General features: G+C 40.5%; 1 protein-coding gene across 2 annotated transcripts in view; it reads right to left on the reverse strand.

Moving 5' to 3' along the window:
* Nucleotides 1-18,970, reverse strand: part of GLT8D2 (glycosyltransferase 8 domain containing 2) — a 59,725-nt gene that overhangs the window by 596 nt on the left and 40,159 nt on the right. For both annotated transcript variants that reach the window (XM_030821280.1, XM_030821281.1), the window contains 6 exons: nt 13,921-14,092; nt 10,185-10,302; nt 8,256-8,340; nt 7,541-7,653; nt 4,850-5,016; nt 3,909-4,021 (listed from right to left, as the gene is read on the reverse strand). In XM_030821280.1, the coding sequence (XP_030677140.1) occupies nt 3,909-4,021; nt 4,850-5,016; nt 7,541-7,653; nt 8,256-8,340; nt 10,185-10,302; nt 13,921-14,092 (768 nt within the window). The remainder of the gene's footprint in view (nt 1-3,908; nt 4,022-4,849; nt 5,017-7,540; nt 7,654-8,255; nt 8,341-10,184; nt 10,303-13,920; nt 14,093-18,970) is intronic.

Below are 18,970 nucleotides of genomic sequence, written 5' to 3' on the forward strand. Positions count from 1 at the left end.
GTGTTTAGAGAAAAAATAATAGGCTTGTTAGAGTATAACATTTTTGTATTAGAAATTGAATATCAGTTCATAGTTCAAAAAAGGTAAACAAAAGGGTCATACAGTGAATTTTCTACCCACCCCAGGTCTCCAAATCAACCACTGTTAGTCTCTTGTGAATCCTTCTAGTAATGTAGCATTGTTTGACCTGTATGCATATATATGTATATTTAAAGACAGAAGACAAAATAGAGCATACTGCTACCTTGCCTTTAAAAAAAAGTTATTTTGTTTCTTTATTTGGACATTGCCTTTTAAAATTACTGTCTTGGGAAACTTTCCACAGCAGTACATGTGGATTTACCAAATTATTTTTAGTGACTGTATAGAATGATATTATTTATTGACCAAGTTCCTTATTAAGGACATTTAGATTGTTTCTATCCTATCATTAGCATAAACACAGCAATGAACAGCCCTCTATGTATGTCTAGTGTATGTGTACAAATATATATATATATATCTGTAGGATGAAATATTGTAGGTGGAATTGCTAGATTGAAGGGTGTGGGCCTTTTCAATTTTGATAGAGATTGCCACATTGTCCCCCAAGAAGTTCTATTAATTTCCCTCCCACCCAAGAGTTTATAGGGGTTCTTTTTTCTCTGCATTTCACCTCCTTAATGAAAAATGGCAACATTTTCTTTTGAACGGTCTTGTCTTCATATATAATGTGACTAAGATCTACTTTTTAAACAAACAGCTATCTATCTCCACCTGAATATTACTCCCCTCATAAGTCATCACTTCAAGAGACCATGCATTTACCCTAACAGTGCCATTGCTTAGAATATTTTTTAGAATACCTATTCTAGAACTACATTAAGGTGGTGTGAATGTAAAATTTTTAAAAAATCTCTACAGTGTTCAACTTTCTTTCCATGAAAAGGAATTTGATATATATATTCTTTAAGCAGCTGAAAGTCCATTGAATTACGAGAGGGTTGATTTGCTAGGGTTATGTTATTCTATTATATGACGTTAACAACACAACCTGGCTTCTGTTACTAATAAACATAGCTGTGACGGCAGCTGCAGAAGAGAAACTAGTTGTTTGAAGCTATCGCAGCATAATTGGAATAATTATCAATCATCAGAGTCTATACAAAGGAAATACTCATTTGGGAAGAGGCACCTTCCGTGGAAAGTCTCTACTAAGTAGGGCATCCTCATCTCTTGGCTTGGTAACTGAAGGGCTGTGCAAACTACCTCAGAGGGGCTTGCAATTTGGGTGATGAATTTGCTTTTAGCTAAATATATTTTGTAAATTTAAAAAATGTTAAGCCTGCCTGTTTAGACCCAAACTTGATGCCCATTAGTGTTATGTTGCCCTTCTGCCTCTAGAACACCCTAAAACCTCATTTTTCAAATGATTTTTGTATAGATTTACTTTGCACACCATCCCTGATTCCAAAACGTTCAGCACAGATGGAAGCTCTGTTCTTTTTTTTTTGTTTTTTTTTGTTTTGTTTTGTTTTGTTTTGTTTTGAGATGGAGTCTCACTCTGTCGCCCAGGCTGGAGTGCAGTGGTGCGATCTCGGCTCACTGCAAGTTCTGCCTCCCGGATTCACGCCATTCTCCTGCCTCAGCCTCTCAGCTCTGTTCTACAAAGAAAAACGACATCTTTCCTTTGGGAAGAATATGTCAGTAAGTTAGATATTTCTCTTAGATATTACTTGTCAGTAAGTTAGATATTTCTCTCTTTTTTTTCTTTTCTTTTTTTTTTTTTTTTTTTTTTGTTTTGAGATGGAGTCTAGCTCTGTCACCCAGACTGGAGTGCAGTGGCGTGATTTTTGCTCACTTCAATTTCTGCCTCCTGGGTTTAGGCTATTCTCCTGCCTCCGCCTCCCGAATAACTGGAATCACAGGCGCGTGCCACCATGCCCAGCTAATTTTTCGTATTTTTAGTAGAGATGGGGTTTCACCATGTTGGCCAGGCTGGTCTTGAACTCCTGACCTCAAGTGATCCACCTGCTTCGGCCTCCCAAAGTATTGGGATTACAGGCATGAGCCATCATGCTGGCCTAAGTTGGATGTTTCATAAAATGTAATTCTGAGTCTCTGTCTCAAGATCATAAAATGCTGTAACCTTACTGATCTAAGCTCTGCATAACTGTTCCTACACATTTTTAAAAATAGACCTACTTTGATGGGATCTGCACATGGAAAGGTTGATATTTGACCTAATGTTGAACCCAACATGACTAAATCAAATCAGACAGAACACTTAACTTCCCTGTGGCACTCTTTTGTGCATACACATGCTCGGGAAAATCAGAGGATTCTGTGAATGATGCAGAAGCAACCCACAGAATCATCAAGAGCAGACAGGAACTCAGCATCCACAATTATGTCCTTTTAAAAAAAAAAAGATTATGGGACATAACACCTTGCAGGGTTGTTGTGAGAATTAGAAATAATATTCACCTTCCTTAACAGAACCTAGTCCAGTTCTTGGCAATGTAATGGACACTTGGTAAATATAAGTCCATATCCATTGTCTCCAATTATAAAATAATCCCCAAAGGTCTGAACAAAAGGTTTTTTAGTAACTTCTTTGGCAGTAAAACCTAGATCCCACTCAGCACCACATTACCTTTTTAAAATCCAAACCCTTTTAAACTTCTAAACATGTCTGGCCCAGCGGTTTTGGATAAGGGATTGTGGCCATGTGTTAGAGTGGATATGCTAGGCTCTATGCTAAGCAATTTACACGTATTCAGTAACCTGCCCAAAATCATAATTGGAATTCCAATTCATACTTTAAACCCTACACTTGTGTAGTGAATAAAAGACTTAAGGGACTCACAGAGTACAGAGTCAACTGCTTTTTAAAGGATAAATTTTAATGGCAGCTTTCTGAATTCATCCTAAGCCATTATGCTAATTTATTTGGTTTTGTCCACTGTAGGTTACTGCAAGAGAAGATAAAAGTGTGGCTTGACACTTCAATAAAGTTTTGACGGTGAAAATTCACTCTCTCTCTTTTTTTTTTTTTTTTTTTGAGATGGAGTTTCGCTCCTGTCGCCCAGGCTGGAGTGCAGTGGCACAATCTTAGCTCACTACAACCTCCGCCTCCCAGGTTCAAGCGATTCTCCTGCCTCAGCCTCCCAAGTAGCTGGGATTACAGGTGCCTGTCTCCATGCCCAGCCAATTTTTGTATTTTTAGCAGAAATGGGTTTCACCATGTTGGTCAGGTTGGTCTTGAACTCTTAACCTCAGGAGATCCACCTGCGTCGGCCTCCCAAAGTGCTGGGATTACAAGCGTGAGCCACCGCACCTGGCCGAAAGTTCCCTTAATAATAGTTAATGTTTACTGAGCACATACTATATGCTAAGCATAAGTTTGATGGCTTTCCATAAATCAGAAACACGCCCCTTAGGTAGCTAAGAATATCAGCTGTACTTGCTGAGTCTGAGCACTGAGGGTTAAGTCATTTGTCCAAGGTCACCTGGAGGATTTGAACTTAACAACCTGGTGCTGTATGTAGCACCCTCTCCTCACCATGGTACTCACTGGATCTATAAAACGCACATTTGCGGCCGGGCATGGTGGCTCATGCCGTAATCCCAGCACTTTGGGAGGCTGAAGTGGGTGGATCACCTGAGGTCAGGAGTTTGAGACCAGCCTGGCCAACATGATGAAAACTCATCTCCACTAAAAATACAAAAACTAGCCAGGCATGGTGGCACACATCTGTAATCCCAGCTACTCGAGATGCTGAGGCAGGTGAATTGCTTGAACCCGGGAAGCGGAGGTTCCAGTGAACCAAGATCGCGCCATTGCACTCCAGCCTGGGTGGCAGAGCAAGACTCTGTCTCAGAAATTAAAAATAAAATGGACATTTGCGTTTTTCTAAAATACTTACCCAGGTGCCTTATGTGCCACAGGGGGTTAATTGTGGAGTATTTCCCATGAAACACAATCAGCATTGGGGAGGTGGCCACGCCTCCTCCCAGGGAGCTGCTATAGAGGTTTTCCCTAAGAAATGAAATAGAAAAACAACATTTGGCCTGGAGCCCCCATAAACTCAGATAAAGTCGAATCTAATATTGTAAATGATATAAGACATTCTCTCACTATGTACTAAGACTTATGGGCTTTCATTCTCCCCTAACTTTTCGTTTTGAAAATTGTCAAACATACACAAAATAGTAAGAATACCATGAACTCCCATATACATCACCTAGAGTAACAGTGTTAATATTTTGCCATTTTTAACTCCCAGGGTTTTAAATAGTAGACACAGGAGATCAAATTCAAATCCTACATTATTTAGAATAACTTGCAAATTCAAGGTTATGATGGTATTAAAATATCCAGATACACAAGACTGCTAGGCAATACAATGATGTGATAATAGTGGTTGTATTAGAGTTATTTTTAACTTCTCTATTTTAAAACTCTGATAATGAAAAATTATAAATTTTAAAAATCAACCTTAAAAAGCAAAGTTGACTTTATATAATAATCCTTAATAACAAATCTATGTTAGAAGGGGAAACTCAACTAAGATAAATGAAGATCGTTAGGTGGAAAAGATTGAAGTCACATTTTTCAACAGCTTACTAGGAAAAATGTATAATCAGGGACTCCTCACTCCACAGGATCTTGATTCCTCTGATTTATATCTTTTGAGGAAAGGTTTTAATTGACTGCCCCCTTTTCTTTCTTAACATTGCCTCTGTAAGAAAATCTGACCTAAGATGACTGTGAAATATTTCTAACCCTTGAACTATGTGTGGAAAATTAACTGAATGATTTTGTTTCCAAGCATGGAAAAAAAATGGTAGAGAAGTCTTCACGTACTCCACATTCTTTTGCATCCATTTCTCCAATTGCTTGGTGATGCGCTGGTGCTTCCATTCTGTCATGTTGGCAACAATCACACCAGGATTGAAAGAGCAGGTGCTGGGGCTGATGCCAAGGTCTTTGATGGCCTTCTTCCGGTAGTCCAGATAGCCCATATATGTATTCTGTAAGGGAACAGGATATGCACACTTTTGACCAGCGAATCTTTTGTTTCTGGAAAATGATAATTTTCTTGAAACCCTTGTGCAGTATCTCTGGGTTTCCTCCTGTGTCACTGGCCACTTGGTAGTTTGTTGTTTTGTTTTGCTGGTTTCCCTCATTTCTCCAACCTCTAAATACTGAATGCCCTAAGTCTGAGTGCAGCACTAGTGCCTTTCTCTAGCAGTAACTCCATAAACAGCCTTGTCCAGTCTCATGGCTCTAAATACCACCCATCTGACAGCCTGACCTCTCCTCTGGACTTCCAACTCCTGCTACATCTGCCATCCAAATGTCTCCTTTCAGATACTTAGTAAAGGCAGCTCCAACTTACATCCCAAAATTGATCCCAATCCTATCCCAAACCTGCTTCCCCTGCACCTGCCCCACCTCAGTCAGTGGCAACTCTATCCTTCTAGTTACGTGGACAAAAAACCCGGGGTCATTAGGTCCTCCTTGACTCTTTTTTTCTCACTCTCTTCTCATCCAAATATTTCAGCAAATCGTGTCAGTCCCATCTTCAAAATGCCGGAAGCCAAACACTTCTCTTGCCACTACCACTACACGGCTACCTTCCTGTTCAGGCCATAATTGCCACTCACTGGATTTCTGCAAGTTCCTTCTAACCAGTATCCTTGCTGGCACTATTTTCCACCCCACTCTGTCTCTAGTCACTCATCTCCTCTAAGCTCCTCCAATAGCTTCCCATCTCATTCACAGAAACAGCCAGAGTTCCTAAAATGGCCTGCCATACCCTATATCATCTGACCCTCCAATACCTCTCCGACTCCTGTTATTCTCCTCTTGATCCCTCAGCAACAGCGACCACCTTTAATGAACCAGACTCACCCCTGCCTCAAGATCTTTACACTTGTTCTTCCCACTTCCTGGAGGGTTTCCCCCCTAACCATCTGCACAGGTGGTTCCCTCAATTCTTTCAAGTTTAGGTTCAAACAGCACAATCTCAGTGGAGCCTTCCCTGATTACCGTATTTAAAATACAGCCCCGCCTCCAACCCAATCCTCTTAAATATTTTACTTGTTTACTGTCTGTCTGTTCCCACTAGAAGGTAAAATACACAAAAGCAGGAGTCTTCATTTTGCTCACCATATTACTAGTACCTAAAACAGTGTCAGGCACAGAGTAAGCACTCAATAAGTCGTTGTTGAACGAATGTTGTACGGGGCAAGACATACACATTCTTTCACCCATATAGACTGTCATCATCTATAATTCCTTAATGTGATGCTCTCAAACCTCACACAGGAGTCATGGAAATACTTGAGTACTTTCTATACACCAGGCCCTTTTCTAAGAACTTTACATGTACTACCTCATTACTCTCATATAATAGCTTTATATGTATTAACTAATTTAATTCTCACAATAACTACAAGGGAAGTACTATTATTACATCCGTTTGGCAAATGAGGTAGAAACAACTGGCTAAGTAACTTGCCCAAGGTCATAAGACTACCAAGTGATAGTGCCAAGATTTTGACCAAATAGAATCTAGTCCCAGAGCCTATGCCTTGAAGTGCCTTAAAATGCCACACACATAAAATTATTTGCTAGAAGCTTTTTTGACAAACAGCATACAACTCTTAATAACACCTCATATTTCAAGGCTACCCCTTTGGTTTCAGCATTGCATGTAGGTTCAACTTTCCTCAGTTCCATCATGGTAAGGAGATCTTCACCCTTAACAAAATCAAGGGCCGGGCGCGGTGGCTCACGCTTGTAATCCCAGCACTTTGGGAGGCCGAGGTGGGCAGATCACGAGGTCAGGAGATCGAGACCACGGTGAAACCCCGTCTCTACTAAAAATACAAAAAAATTAGCCGGGCGTGGTGGCGGGCGCCTGTAGTCCCAGCTACTCGGAGAGGCTGAGGCAGGAGAATGGCGTGACCCTGGGAGGCGGAGCTTGCAGTGAGCCGAGATTGCGCCACTGCACTCCAGCCTGGGGGACAGAGCGAGACTCCGTCTCAAAAAAAAAAAAAAAAAAAAAAATCAATATTCTCTTCTACTGGAAGGGGGGATAAAAGCGATGGTCAAAACTCTGAAAATAGAACCAATGGTTCAGCAAGTCTTTTTTACAGAAAACATCATCTCTCACAGAGAGCATGGTGATGAGCAACCTAGGTAACAATGATCATTTCTGGAGCTTTTATTTCATGCTGGACACTTGGACATCATGTTATTTCATTATTGCTCACAAAGACACAACAAAGTAGACATGATTGTTCCCATATTTCAGGTAAGGAAGGTGGGACTTTGCAGGGTTAAAGTAAGTCACCCCAGAGTTGGTAAGGCATGGAGCTGAGATATGAACCAAAGTCTTAGACCCCTGTACTGTTCTGCCTCCCAGCAGTCCAGACTGGCCCATAAGGTTTTCAAGGTAGAGGTTACACTCATTTTGAGTTGCAGAGGCGGGAGAAGGGGCCAGAGTTGTAGGGTGAAGGGAGGATTTCCAAGACAGCATATGCCCACCTGAAGTCCCACGAGTCTGTTTATGTCCTGAGCAGAGGGCAAATCGCAGTCATCTGAAAAAGCCGCTGCGTGGCCCAGGGCCAAGGTGGTGTCATACAGTTCTTGGATATCACCTGAATTTAGAAACACCGGCGATTAAAACATTATAGCATTTGTTTTCGGGCTAGATAGAGCCTTAGAGCTTAAACAGTTCTTGATTTTGCTATGGGAGAAGAGTACTGGATCCCTGACTTCAAGCAGCTTGATAATTTATTTAGTAAGAGTCGTGCCTACAGATTTAGAAAGCCACTTGATGATGAGTTCAAATTGGCACTGATCTAATTTCTTTATTTCTGTTGCTAAGTAGGTACCACACCAATGTGTATCCTGCTTGTAGTGGAAGAGATAGAACACAACATTTAAACACCAAAACTTAGCTCACTCCTAAGAGTGTCATCCGTGACACTTTATTTCCATACATTGTAGGGATACAGGGAAAGGAAAGGCTACCAAGCTATTTATTGCAGGTTTTGACATCAGAGTGTCAACTGGATTGTCTCAGTAAGTATCAACCCGTTTCCAAAATACTTCCACATTTACAACAATACTGTACTCACAACTTAAATAAGCAGTCGAAACTCATTGCGCAATTAGCTATTTGAAAAATGAAGAGAGACCGTTATTCTACTTATCAGCTGCTTCTTTTCCAAGTGTTCTTGGCAGTTAGCGAGAGTACCTTGTACAATTACATCATCGTCCAAATAGATGACTTTCTCGTGTTGGTGGATAAGTAGAGGGAGATAAAATCGAACAAAGTTCAGCTGTTAAAACAACAAAAGAAATGATGGTGGGGGAGGGGCATAGGGCTTAGTGTCTTCTGGGGGTACTGGAGAGTTGGCTTTGACCATGGCCTCAGCTCAGCTCCAGGTTTGGAGCGGAATAAAACAGGAGCTAGCAAGATGTCTCATCTGAGCTTCCCAGTGCTCAACTTATCTGAGGCCTGGGGCTGAAGCCAGCGCTGGCGGATCAGCTGTTCTCCTAGATCCAAACCCCCTAGTACCGAGGCTGTTGCCACTTTCATCTCTGTGAACTGCTGCAGTGGGAGTCACAGAAGCTCCTTAGTCAATCTTTTAGGGCACAAATCGCCTGCCTTTCTCTACATTCAGTAATTTTGATAATTGTCAATTAAATCAGCCTTAAATACACACACACACACACACACACACACACACACGTGTCATTCCAACAGCAAGCTCAACCTTTTAGCTCCTTGAACCAGATAAAGGAGCAGCATGACCTGTGGGTAGGAACTTCGAAGTTTCATTACTGACAACATTGCTTACTCTGAAGTCTTAGCTTGTACTCTGACAATATCTGGAATTGGGGGAAGATCATCTCATAGACAGAGGGCTCAGAATTAAGTAAATTTTCAGGGATGAATTTAAGTAATAATCATATGTAGAAGGTGGCTGCAGTTTCTGTAAAACTGCTATCAAAAACACCACTCTTTTTTTTTTCTTTATTGAGACAGGGTCTCACTCTGTTGCCCAGGCTGGAGTGCAGTGGCATGATCACAGCTCACTACAGCCTCGAACTCCCAGACTCAAACAATCCTCCCACCTCAGCCTCCTGAGTAGGTAGCTAGGACTACAGGGGTATGCCACCATGCCTAGTTAATTTAAAAAAAATTTTTTTGAGACGGAGTCTCACTCTGTTGCCTAGGCTGGAGTGCAATGGCGTGATCTCGGCTCACTGCAACCTCCACCTCCCAGGTTCAAGCAATTATCCTGCCTCAGCCTTCCGAGTAGCTGGGGCTACAGGTGCCTGCCACCACGCCCATCTAATTTTTGTATTTTTAATAGAGATGGGGGTTTCACTATGTTGGCCAGGCTGGTCTCAAACTCCTGACCTCGTGATCCGCCTGCCTTGGCCTCCCAAATTGTTGGGATTACAGGCATGAGCAACAACGCTTGCCCACTAAATAAAACTTTTTTAAGTATAAACGGGGTCTCAATATGTTGTGCAAGCTGGTCTCAAACTCCTGAGCTCAAGCAATCCTCCCTGCTCAGCCTCCCATAGTGCTGGGATTACAAGCACGAGCCAGCGCGTCTGGCCAAAAACACCACTTTTTACGCAGGAGAGGGTTCCTTTTGTAAGAACTCTTGCAGCAAAATACCTTAAGATTTCTAATGCTAGGAAAAGAGATGGTGTCTCCTGAATATATTATCTTAGTCAATACTATGAAGTATATAATCCATCACGCTACTGTTTTTTCTTAGCTGTTGGACACTCAAGAGGCAGATTTAACGTACAATCACAGTTAAATATCCCAACAGCCTGTGGGTTTGGGATATTTTTCTTGGCCTCAGCTACCTGGCCCTCCTCCAGCTCCCACTCCCACAGACATATTCACACCCATAAATGCATTCTACATTTTTTTTAATGCTTCACTTCTTCTTTAATAACTTCATTGTGCTTCTATAAACCATCTTAAATCCTTTCTGTAGCAGCTGGCTTATAAATTATAATAAGTGGGGTTTGGTGGAGATCAACACCACAAGGCTTCAAAAATAATATTCCACATGCATCCCGGTGACTAGCACTCCTTTACTGAACAAAGGTCCCACCAAGGACTGTCCCCAGCACCTGTGTGGTCCCTACTTACGGGCTGGAGCAATTCAGGCCTTGATGAGTCTGGTCTGATCTTCCCTTTGAGGACCACCGGGTTGAATTCCACGATTTTGAAGTTTATTTCTCTCAGTTTGGAATGTTCAATCCATTTTCTAAAAAGATGACCAAAAAACCTCTAGTATACCCTTCAAGTCTTGCCTCCATTTGCCTATTGCCCCAGGGTCAATCTGTTGCCTCCCTAGAAAGTTAAAATTAAAATGTGTGTAAATTTAGTAGAGTTTAGTCCAATAAATCCTTCTGACTTTTCTCCCCATCTGGTCTGACTTTAAATCTTTTTCCCCCTCAATCACGTAACTCTTTCTGCAAAGGAAATGAAGCAAAATAGTAATAACCAAATCTCTCCCCAGATCCAAATAATTTCTCCAGGAAACAGGAAGAATGAAAAGTGTTCTTTCTTATAAAGCAGCATCTGTGGTTGCTGGTACAATCTTCGCCATGTGGTAACAGTTCTGAAATGTTATGAAACAGGACATTCTGAACCTTCAACTTTGATCAAAGTCATTTTTACTCTGCTGTTTTGACTCCAAGGCTGATTTGAATTTACCTTTGTCTCTTTGATTCAGTCCCTTTATCTTCCCCATCTGTCTTCGTTCCCCTTCTTCTCTTCTCCCTCCCTCTCCCCTTCTGTTTTCTTGGTCTTGCAGAATTTTTATCTTGTATCCAATTCATAATGAGATTCTTGGTAGAAATAATCTCAAAATAAAATGTCCAATGACTAAAGCCACCTAGGGTAGTATTTGTTGTTGACTAAAAATCAACAAAAGAATTAAATGTGAACCAAATTTAGATCTGCAAAATCTGAAAAAATAATTGGCCATATCAATTAAAAAAAGACAGACTAACAGAAAAATAGGCAAGAGACTTGAACACTTACTTCCAAATGGTTACAAAGTGTGTGGGAAAAGTGTTCAATGACACTAGAAATAAGGAAACCTCAAATTTCTAGATACCACTGGACACTAATCAAAATGGCAAACTTGAAAAGACTGATTATACTAAGTGTTAGTGAGAACATGCTGGATGTTACATGAGTGTGTTTACTTTGTGATGATCCAGTAAACTGCACACTGGATCTATACAATTTTCTGTTTTGAGATTCTACTTCAATGAAAAAAAAAAACTTTAAAATATGCAAAAGGGGGCAGGGAGTAGACTGGACAGCAAGAACTGGGAAACAGCCCCTGGCCAAAGTCAGAAAGTCATGAGGTCATGCCTTTTGTTAAGGACAAACCCTTGCCCAGAAACCTTATATATGCCATCTTTTTGGATTTGGTTATCTAGTTTTCATACCCATGGATAGTTAATGGGCTGTTAACAACAGGCTAAGTGAATGATGAGCAATAGTATGATAAGGAGAGTGAGAAATGAGACAGAAAATACAGAAAGCATACACAAGACATCAAAACCCAGGGCAGCCAAGGGCCATTTAGATTATAGAAAAACACCTTTACAGATCTCAGTACCTCCTGATGGCACCACTACAAAAACATTTAATTATAAAAGCAGTATGTAAATATATTCTCCTTTTGAATGATCAAATAATACTGAAACACCCTGAACTTCCCTTCATCAGCACCCTCCCAGATTCCTCTGTCCTCCCAAGAGATAGTCAGTATTGACAATTTGATAGCTTTCCAGTTCTTTTTCTTCACAGAAACACATACATGTACATGTACACACTTACAGTTAGGGGTTTTGAATTTCATAAAGTAGATCATACTATACGAGTTATACTGCAACTAGTTTTTTCCACTTAACAATATGCCTTGGGAATCTCCTATGTCTGTTTAGACAGAGTGCCTTCTTTCTTTAACATCTGGATCATATTTCACAGTTCATTTAAATATTCTTCCATTGGTGGACATTTCAGCACTTTGAAATGTTTTCACTAATTCACATAATGCTGAAACTAGCATTGTTGTACACATATTTTGGTAATATGTACTTGAATTTTTGTAGCACAGATTCCTGGAAGAGGAAATGGCATGTGAGTCAAATTACATATGCATACAACCTTTTGATAGATATTGCCATGTTGACCTTGCCAAATGCTTTACCAACTTAGAAAATGCACATTGTGTAAATAAGGAATAAACATGTCCATTTTCCTGCACTGGGTAATGTTGTTCTGTTTAATTTTTGCCAACCTGGTGAGTGAAGAATTATGTCACTGAAGTGACATATATGTTTTCATTTTTATTTTCATTTTCAACAATGCAAAAATGTTTCAATTCACATTTTCCTATTAATAACAGAAATACTTTACTTATTTATTTATTTATTTATTATTTTTTATTTTTGGAGATGCAGTCTCACTCTGTCACCCAGGCTGGAGTGCAGTGGCACGATCTCAGCTCACTGCAACCTCCACCTCCTGGGTTGAAGCCATTCTCTGGCCTCAGCCTCCCCAGTAGCTGGGATTACAGGAATGTGCCAACATGCCCAGCAAACTTTTGCATCTTTAGTAGAGACGGGGTTTCACCATATTGGCCAGGCTGGTCTCAAATTCTTGACTTCAGGTGATCTGCCCACCTTGGCCTCCCAAAGTATTAGGATTACAGGAGTGAGCCACCGCGCCCAGCCTTATTTATTTATTTTTAGCTGAAACAAGGTCTCACTCTGTTGCCCAGCCTGGAGTTAAGCAATGCGATCATAGCTCACAGCAGCCTCAAACTCCTGGGCTCAAGGGATCCTTCCACCTCAGCCTCCCGCTATGTATCACCACCCTTGGCTAATTTCTAAAATTTTTAGTAGAGACAGAGGTTTTGTTATGTTGCCCAGGCTGGTCTCGAGCCTGATCCCAAGTCATCCTTTTTCCTTGGCCTCCCAAAGTGTTGGAAATATAGGAGTGAGCCACCTCACCCAGCCTACAACAGCTTTTCATGTTTATAAGCCATTTGTAGCTTTTTCCTCTGTGAATTATCTGGTTATATCCTATGCCCATTTTTTAATGGTGTTTTAAAAATTTTTGTAACAACTCTATATTTTGGATAGTAATTCTTTGTCTATAATACATGTTAAAAATACTTGGTCCTAATCTATTGTATGAATAGCTTCACTTGTACTTTTTCATCATTGTAAAGTTTTTAAATGTTATGCAGTCAAATCTGTCCATTTTTCTGGATGATTTCTGGGCTCAGAGAGGCACTCTCCAAACCAAGATTTTACAATTAGCTTTCATTTTTATAATATGTTCAAATTTTAATTTTCTGTTTATTTTTTCTTAATCCAAAAAGAAAGGAAATCTATTTAAGGAAATATAAGAAAGTAGAGGCCAGGTGTGGTGGCTCACACCTGAAATCCCAGCATTTTGAGAGGCTGAGGAGGGAGGATTGCTTGAACCCAGGATTTCAAGACCAACCTAGGCAACAAAGAGAGACTCACTCTCCACAAAATTTAGAAAATGAGCTGGGTGTGGTAGCATGCACCTGCAGTCTCAGCTACTTGGGAGGTGGAAACAGAAGGATTGCCTGAGCCAGGGAGGTCAAGGCTGCAGTGAGCTGTGATTGTGCCACTGCACACTCCAGTCTGAGCAACAGAGCAAGATCCTATCAGAAAGAAAGAGAGAAAGACAGAGAGAGAGAGAGAGGGAGAGAAAGAGAGAAAGGGAGAGAAAGCAAGAAAGAAAGAAAAGAAGAAGAACAAGAAGAAGAGGGAGGGAGGGAGGGGAAGGAAACAGAAAGTGCCAAAGTCTGTAAGACACAACTTACCGTATTCGAGTCAGAGTATTCCGGAGTCCCACTACATAAAACAAGATGTTGGCGTCAGTGTTGCTGTAGATGCTATTGATGGCAGCCATAGTGGCACCCATCCTTCCTGCTGCAGCACAAATCACCACAGGAATCTCTTCTTCCAGTTCTTCAGGAGTCTCGGATTCATCATCTGGAAACATAAAAACTGGTGTCTTGAAACATGAAAGAATTTCACAGTAGAGCCAGTTTAATGCATCTTCCATACTCCTGAGGGAAGATGGCATAGTGTGGAAGAGACTGCTGATTGTTCTTCAATATCTAGTCATTCTGTCTTCTCTTAGAAAAGAACTTTGGAATTTTAGCTGGTACATAGCCAACCACGAAGACTATTTTACCAGACTCCCGTGCAGCTCTATACAATCAAGTTCTGACCAATGGGATGTTAGTTTAAGTAATGTGTGCCACTGCTGGGTCTACCCTTCAAAGGAATGCTCACCCACCCCTTGCCTTTCCCCTTTCCCATTGGCTGGACTGTTGGTATGACGGTGGGAGTTAGAGTAGCCAGCTTAGACCACAAGATGGAAGCTGCTTGTTGAGGTCACCAAAACCATAATATAGAAGGAATCTTGATCTGGATAATTGTGGAACTGATACATCAGACTTATACTTCAGAGAGGAAATAACCTTCTATTTTGTTTATGTCACTATTGAAACCATACCCCCAAAGAGTTAAAGAAACCAATGACTAATAGAAATTCTTGAGTTTGCAGGATGATAGATTAGAAAAAAAAATGCTGAAATGATAAAACTCTCTCTGCTTCTGAGATTATATCCCTGATGAACATCGATGCAAAAATCCTCAAAAAAATACTGGCAAACTGAATCCACCAGTACATCAAAAAGTTTATTCACCATGATCAAGTGGGCTTCATCCCTGGGATGCAAGGCTGGTTCAACATACACAAATCAATAAACGTAATCCAGCATATAAATAAAACCAAAGACAAAACCCCCATGACTATCTCAATAGATGCAGAAAAGGCCTTTGACAAAATTCAACAGCCCTTCATGCTAAAAACTCTCAATAAATTAGGTATTGATGGGATGTATCTCAAAATAATAAGAGCTATTTATGACAAACCCACAGCCAATATCATACTGAATCGGCAAAAACTGGAAGCATTCCCTTTGAAAACTGGCACAAGACAGGGATGCCCTCTCTCACCACTCCTATTCAACATAGTGTTGGAAGTTCTGGCCAGGGCAATCAGGCAGGAGAAAGAAATAAACAGTATTCAGTTAGGAAAAGAGGAAGTCAAATGGTCCTTGTTGGCAGATGACATGATTGTATATTTAGAAAACCCCATCGTCTCAGCCCATAATCTCCTTAAGCTGATAAGCAACTTCAGCAAAGTCTCAGGATATAAAATCAATGTGCAAAAATCACAAGCATTCTTATACACCAATAACAGACAAACAGAGAGCCAAATCGTGAGTGAAATCCCATTCACAATTGCTTCAAAGAGAATAAAATACCTAGGAATCCAACTTACAAGGGACATGAAGGATCTCTTCAAGGAGAACTGCAAATCACTGCTCAACAAAATAAAAGAGGACACAAACAAATGGAAGAACATTCCATGCTCATGGGTTGGAAGAATCAATATCGTGAAAATGGCCATATTGCCCAAGGTAATTTATAGATTCGATGCCATCCCCATCAAGCTACCAATGACTTTCTTCACAGAATTGGAAAAAACTACTTTCAAGTTCATATGGAACCAAAAAAGAGCCCTCATTGCCAAGTCAATCCTAAGCCAAAAGAACAAAGCTGGAGGCATCACGCTACCTGACTTCAAACTATACTACAAGGCTACAGTAACCAAAATAGCATGGTACTGGTACCAAAACACAGATATAGACCAATGGAACAGAACAGAGCCCTCAGAAATAATGCCACACATCTATGACCATCTGATCTTTGACAAACCAGACAAAAACAAGAAATAGGGAAAGGATTCCCTACTTAATAAATGGTGCTGGGAAAACTGGCTAGCCATATGTAGAAAGCTGAAACTGGATCCCTTCCTTACACCTTATACAAAAATTAATTCAAGATGGATTAAAGGCTTAAATGTTAGACCTAAAACCATAAAAACCCTAGAAGAAAACCTAGGCAATAACCATTCGGGACATAGGCATGGGCAAGGACTTCATGTCTAAAACACCAAAAGCAATGGCAACAAAAGCCAAAATCGACAAATGGGATCTAATTAAACTAAAGAATTTCTGCACAGCAAAAGAAGCTAACATCAGAGTGAACAGGCAACCTACAGAATGGGAGAAAATTTTTGCAGTCTACTCATCTGACAAAGGGCTAATAGCCAGAATCTACAAAGAACTCAAACAAATTTACAAGAAAAAAGCAAACAACCCCATCAACAAGTGGGCGAAGGATATGAACAGACACTTCTCAAAAGAAGACATTTATGCAGCCAGAAAACACATGAAGAAATGCTCATCATCACTGGCCATCAGAGAAATGCAAATCAAAACCACAATGAGATACCATCTCACACCAGTTAGAATGGCGATCATTAAAAGGTCAGGAAACAACAGGTCCTGGATAGGATGTGGAGAAATAGGAACACTTTTACACTGTTGGTGTAACTGTAAACTGGTTCAACCATTGTGGAAGACAGTGTGGTGATTCCTCAAGGATCTAGAACTAGAAATACCATTTGACCCAGCCATCCCATTACTGGGTATATACCCAAAGGATTATAAATCATGCTGCTTTAAAGACACATGCACACGTATGTTTAATGTGGCACTATTCACAATAGCAAAGACTTGAAACCAACCCAAATGTCCATCAATGATAGACTGGATTAAGAAAATGTGGCACATATACACCATGGAATACTATGCAGCCATAAAAAAGGATGACTTCATGTCCTTTGTAGGGACATGGATGAAGCTGGAAACCATCATTCTCAGCAAACTATCAGAGGGACAAAAAACCAAACACTGCATGTTCTCACTCATAGGTGGGAATTGAACAATGAGAACACTTGGACACAGGAAGGGGAACATCACACACCAGGGCCTGTTGTGTGGTGGGGTAGGGGGAAGGGATAGCATTAGGAGATATACCTAATGTAAATGACGAGTTAATGGGTGCAGCACACCAACATGGCACATGTATACATATGTAACAAACCTGCACATTGTGCACATGTACCCTAGAGCTTAAAGTATAATAAAAAAATAAAATAAAAATAAATAAATAAATAAATAAATAAAAGAAACTGGCTGAAATCAGTTGGAACCAATCTGGTCAACTGAAGTTTGTGCAGATCAAGCTTGCTGATGTCACAGCTTGGATTTCCGCCCTGTGTTTCAAACTAACTCCTCCCAGATTTGCACATGAGACCCATGAGGTAGCATGAAGAGATAACTGTGCATGCCTCAGGACCTTTTAGACCTCCTCTTCTCTTCCATCAATCACCTACTCATCCCAGAATCCACCCCTGAGCCTTTTCTAATAAAACTACTGCCTTAAAGCCAGCACAGGGAGACAGATTTGAGCTGGGCTCCTGTCTCCTTGTTAGTCAATTTACAAGAAAAAGCTTTGCTTTTCTCAAAACCTGGGGTCATAGTGTTGGATTCTAGCACATCAGCCTGTGAGCCCTTTTGAGCATAACAAAAAATCTATTATTTTGGAGCTATCTCACAGCAGCCAGTTGGCTAGCCTAAAACACACACACACTTAAAAAACATACAAAGAACTGAAAAGCCTCATTTGTCCAACAGTCCTCAACTCTTCCCTGAATCAGAATATTTACTTTGCCTACACTGCTATAAGATACTGGTTGTGATTTTCCCTCTCCTATCCCCACTCTAGTCAAGTTTCTCAAACGTTGACAACAAGAGGAAGGAGGTAAATGAAAGAACATGACTAATGCACAAGATAAATAATTAATTATTCTTTTGAGCGAGCCTGACTATGCTATAAAATACCAAAGCCATAACATCATACTTTAGTACCACAATACAACTTTCAGCCATGGAGAAGAATAATGATCCATAAGAAGATGTATCCAGTATCCACTATAAAGTACTCATCTGATTTTTACTTAAAGCTCTCTCTCCCTCTCTCTCTCTCTCTCTCTCCCCTCTCTCCACCCACTCTCTCCTCCCTCTCCACCCACTCTCTCTCCCTCCCCCTTCTCTTTTCAGATCCTTTTTGGAAAACCTCTATCCCTGAGGTCCAGGGTAGTTCTAGCTGATATTTCATTCAATAAGCATTTCTTGAAACTAACTACCAGGTACTATGTTTTGTGTAATTTAAGACACATTGAATGGGCTCCTCTTTCTCCTTCTACATCTTTTCTACCAGCTTGTTACTGCATCTGAAATTTCCACCACTAGAATAATTTTGTTTTCACAATATATTTACTGACATGAGAGAATGTTCATAAAACACTGTGAAGGAGGAAAAGAATACAAAATTCTCTATAGTATTTGATCACAATTTGATACATACATATTTGCAAATGGACCTATGTCTATGGAATTAGGAGTGATTTTGATTTTATTTGTATTTCTTATACTTTCCAAATTGACTAAAGTAATCTTGATATGGTATGGCTCTGTGTCCTCACCAAAATCTCATCATGAATTGTACTCCCATAATTCCCACATGTTGTGGGAGGGACCCAGTGGGAGATAATCTGAATCATGGGGGTGGTTTTCCCCATACTGTTCTCATGGTAGTGAATAAGTCTCATGAGATCTGGTAGTTTTATCAGGGGTTTCTGCTTTTGCATCTCTCACTTTCTCTTGCTGCTGCCATGTAAGAAGTGCCTTTCGCCTCCTGCCATGATTCTGAGGCTTCTCCAGCCATGTGGAACTGTAAGTCCAATTAAAACTCTTTTTCTTCCCAGTCTCAGGTATGTCTTTATCAGCAGCACGAAAACAGACTAATACAGTAAATTGGTACCAGTAGAGTGGGACATTGTTGAAAAGATACCAACAAATGTGGAAGCAACTTTGGAACTGGGTG

This window comes from Nomascus leucogenys, chromosome 10 (assembly GCF_006542625.1).
Source record: "Nomascus leucogenys isolate Asia chromosome 10, Asia_NLE_v1, whole genome shotgun sequence".
Classification (NCBI taxonomy): Eukaryota; Metazoa; Chordata; class Mammalia; order Primates; family Hylobatidae; genus Nomascus; species Nomascus leucogenys.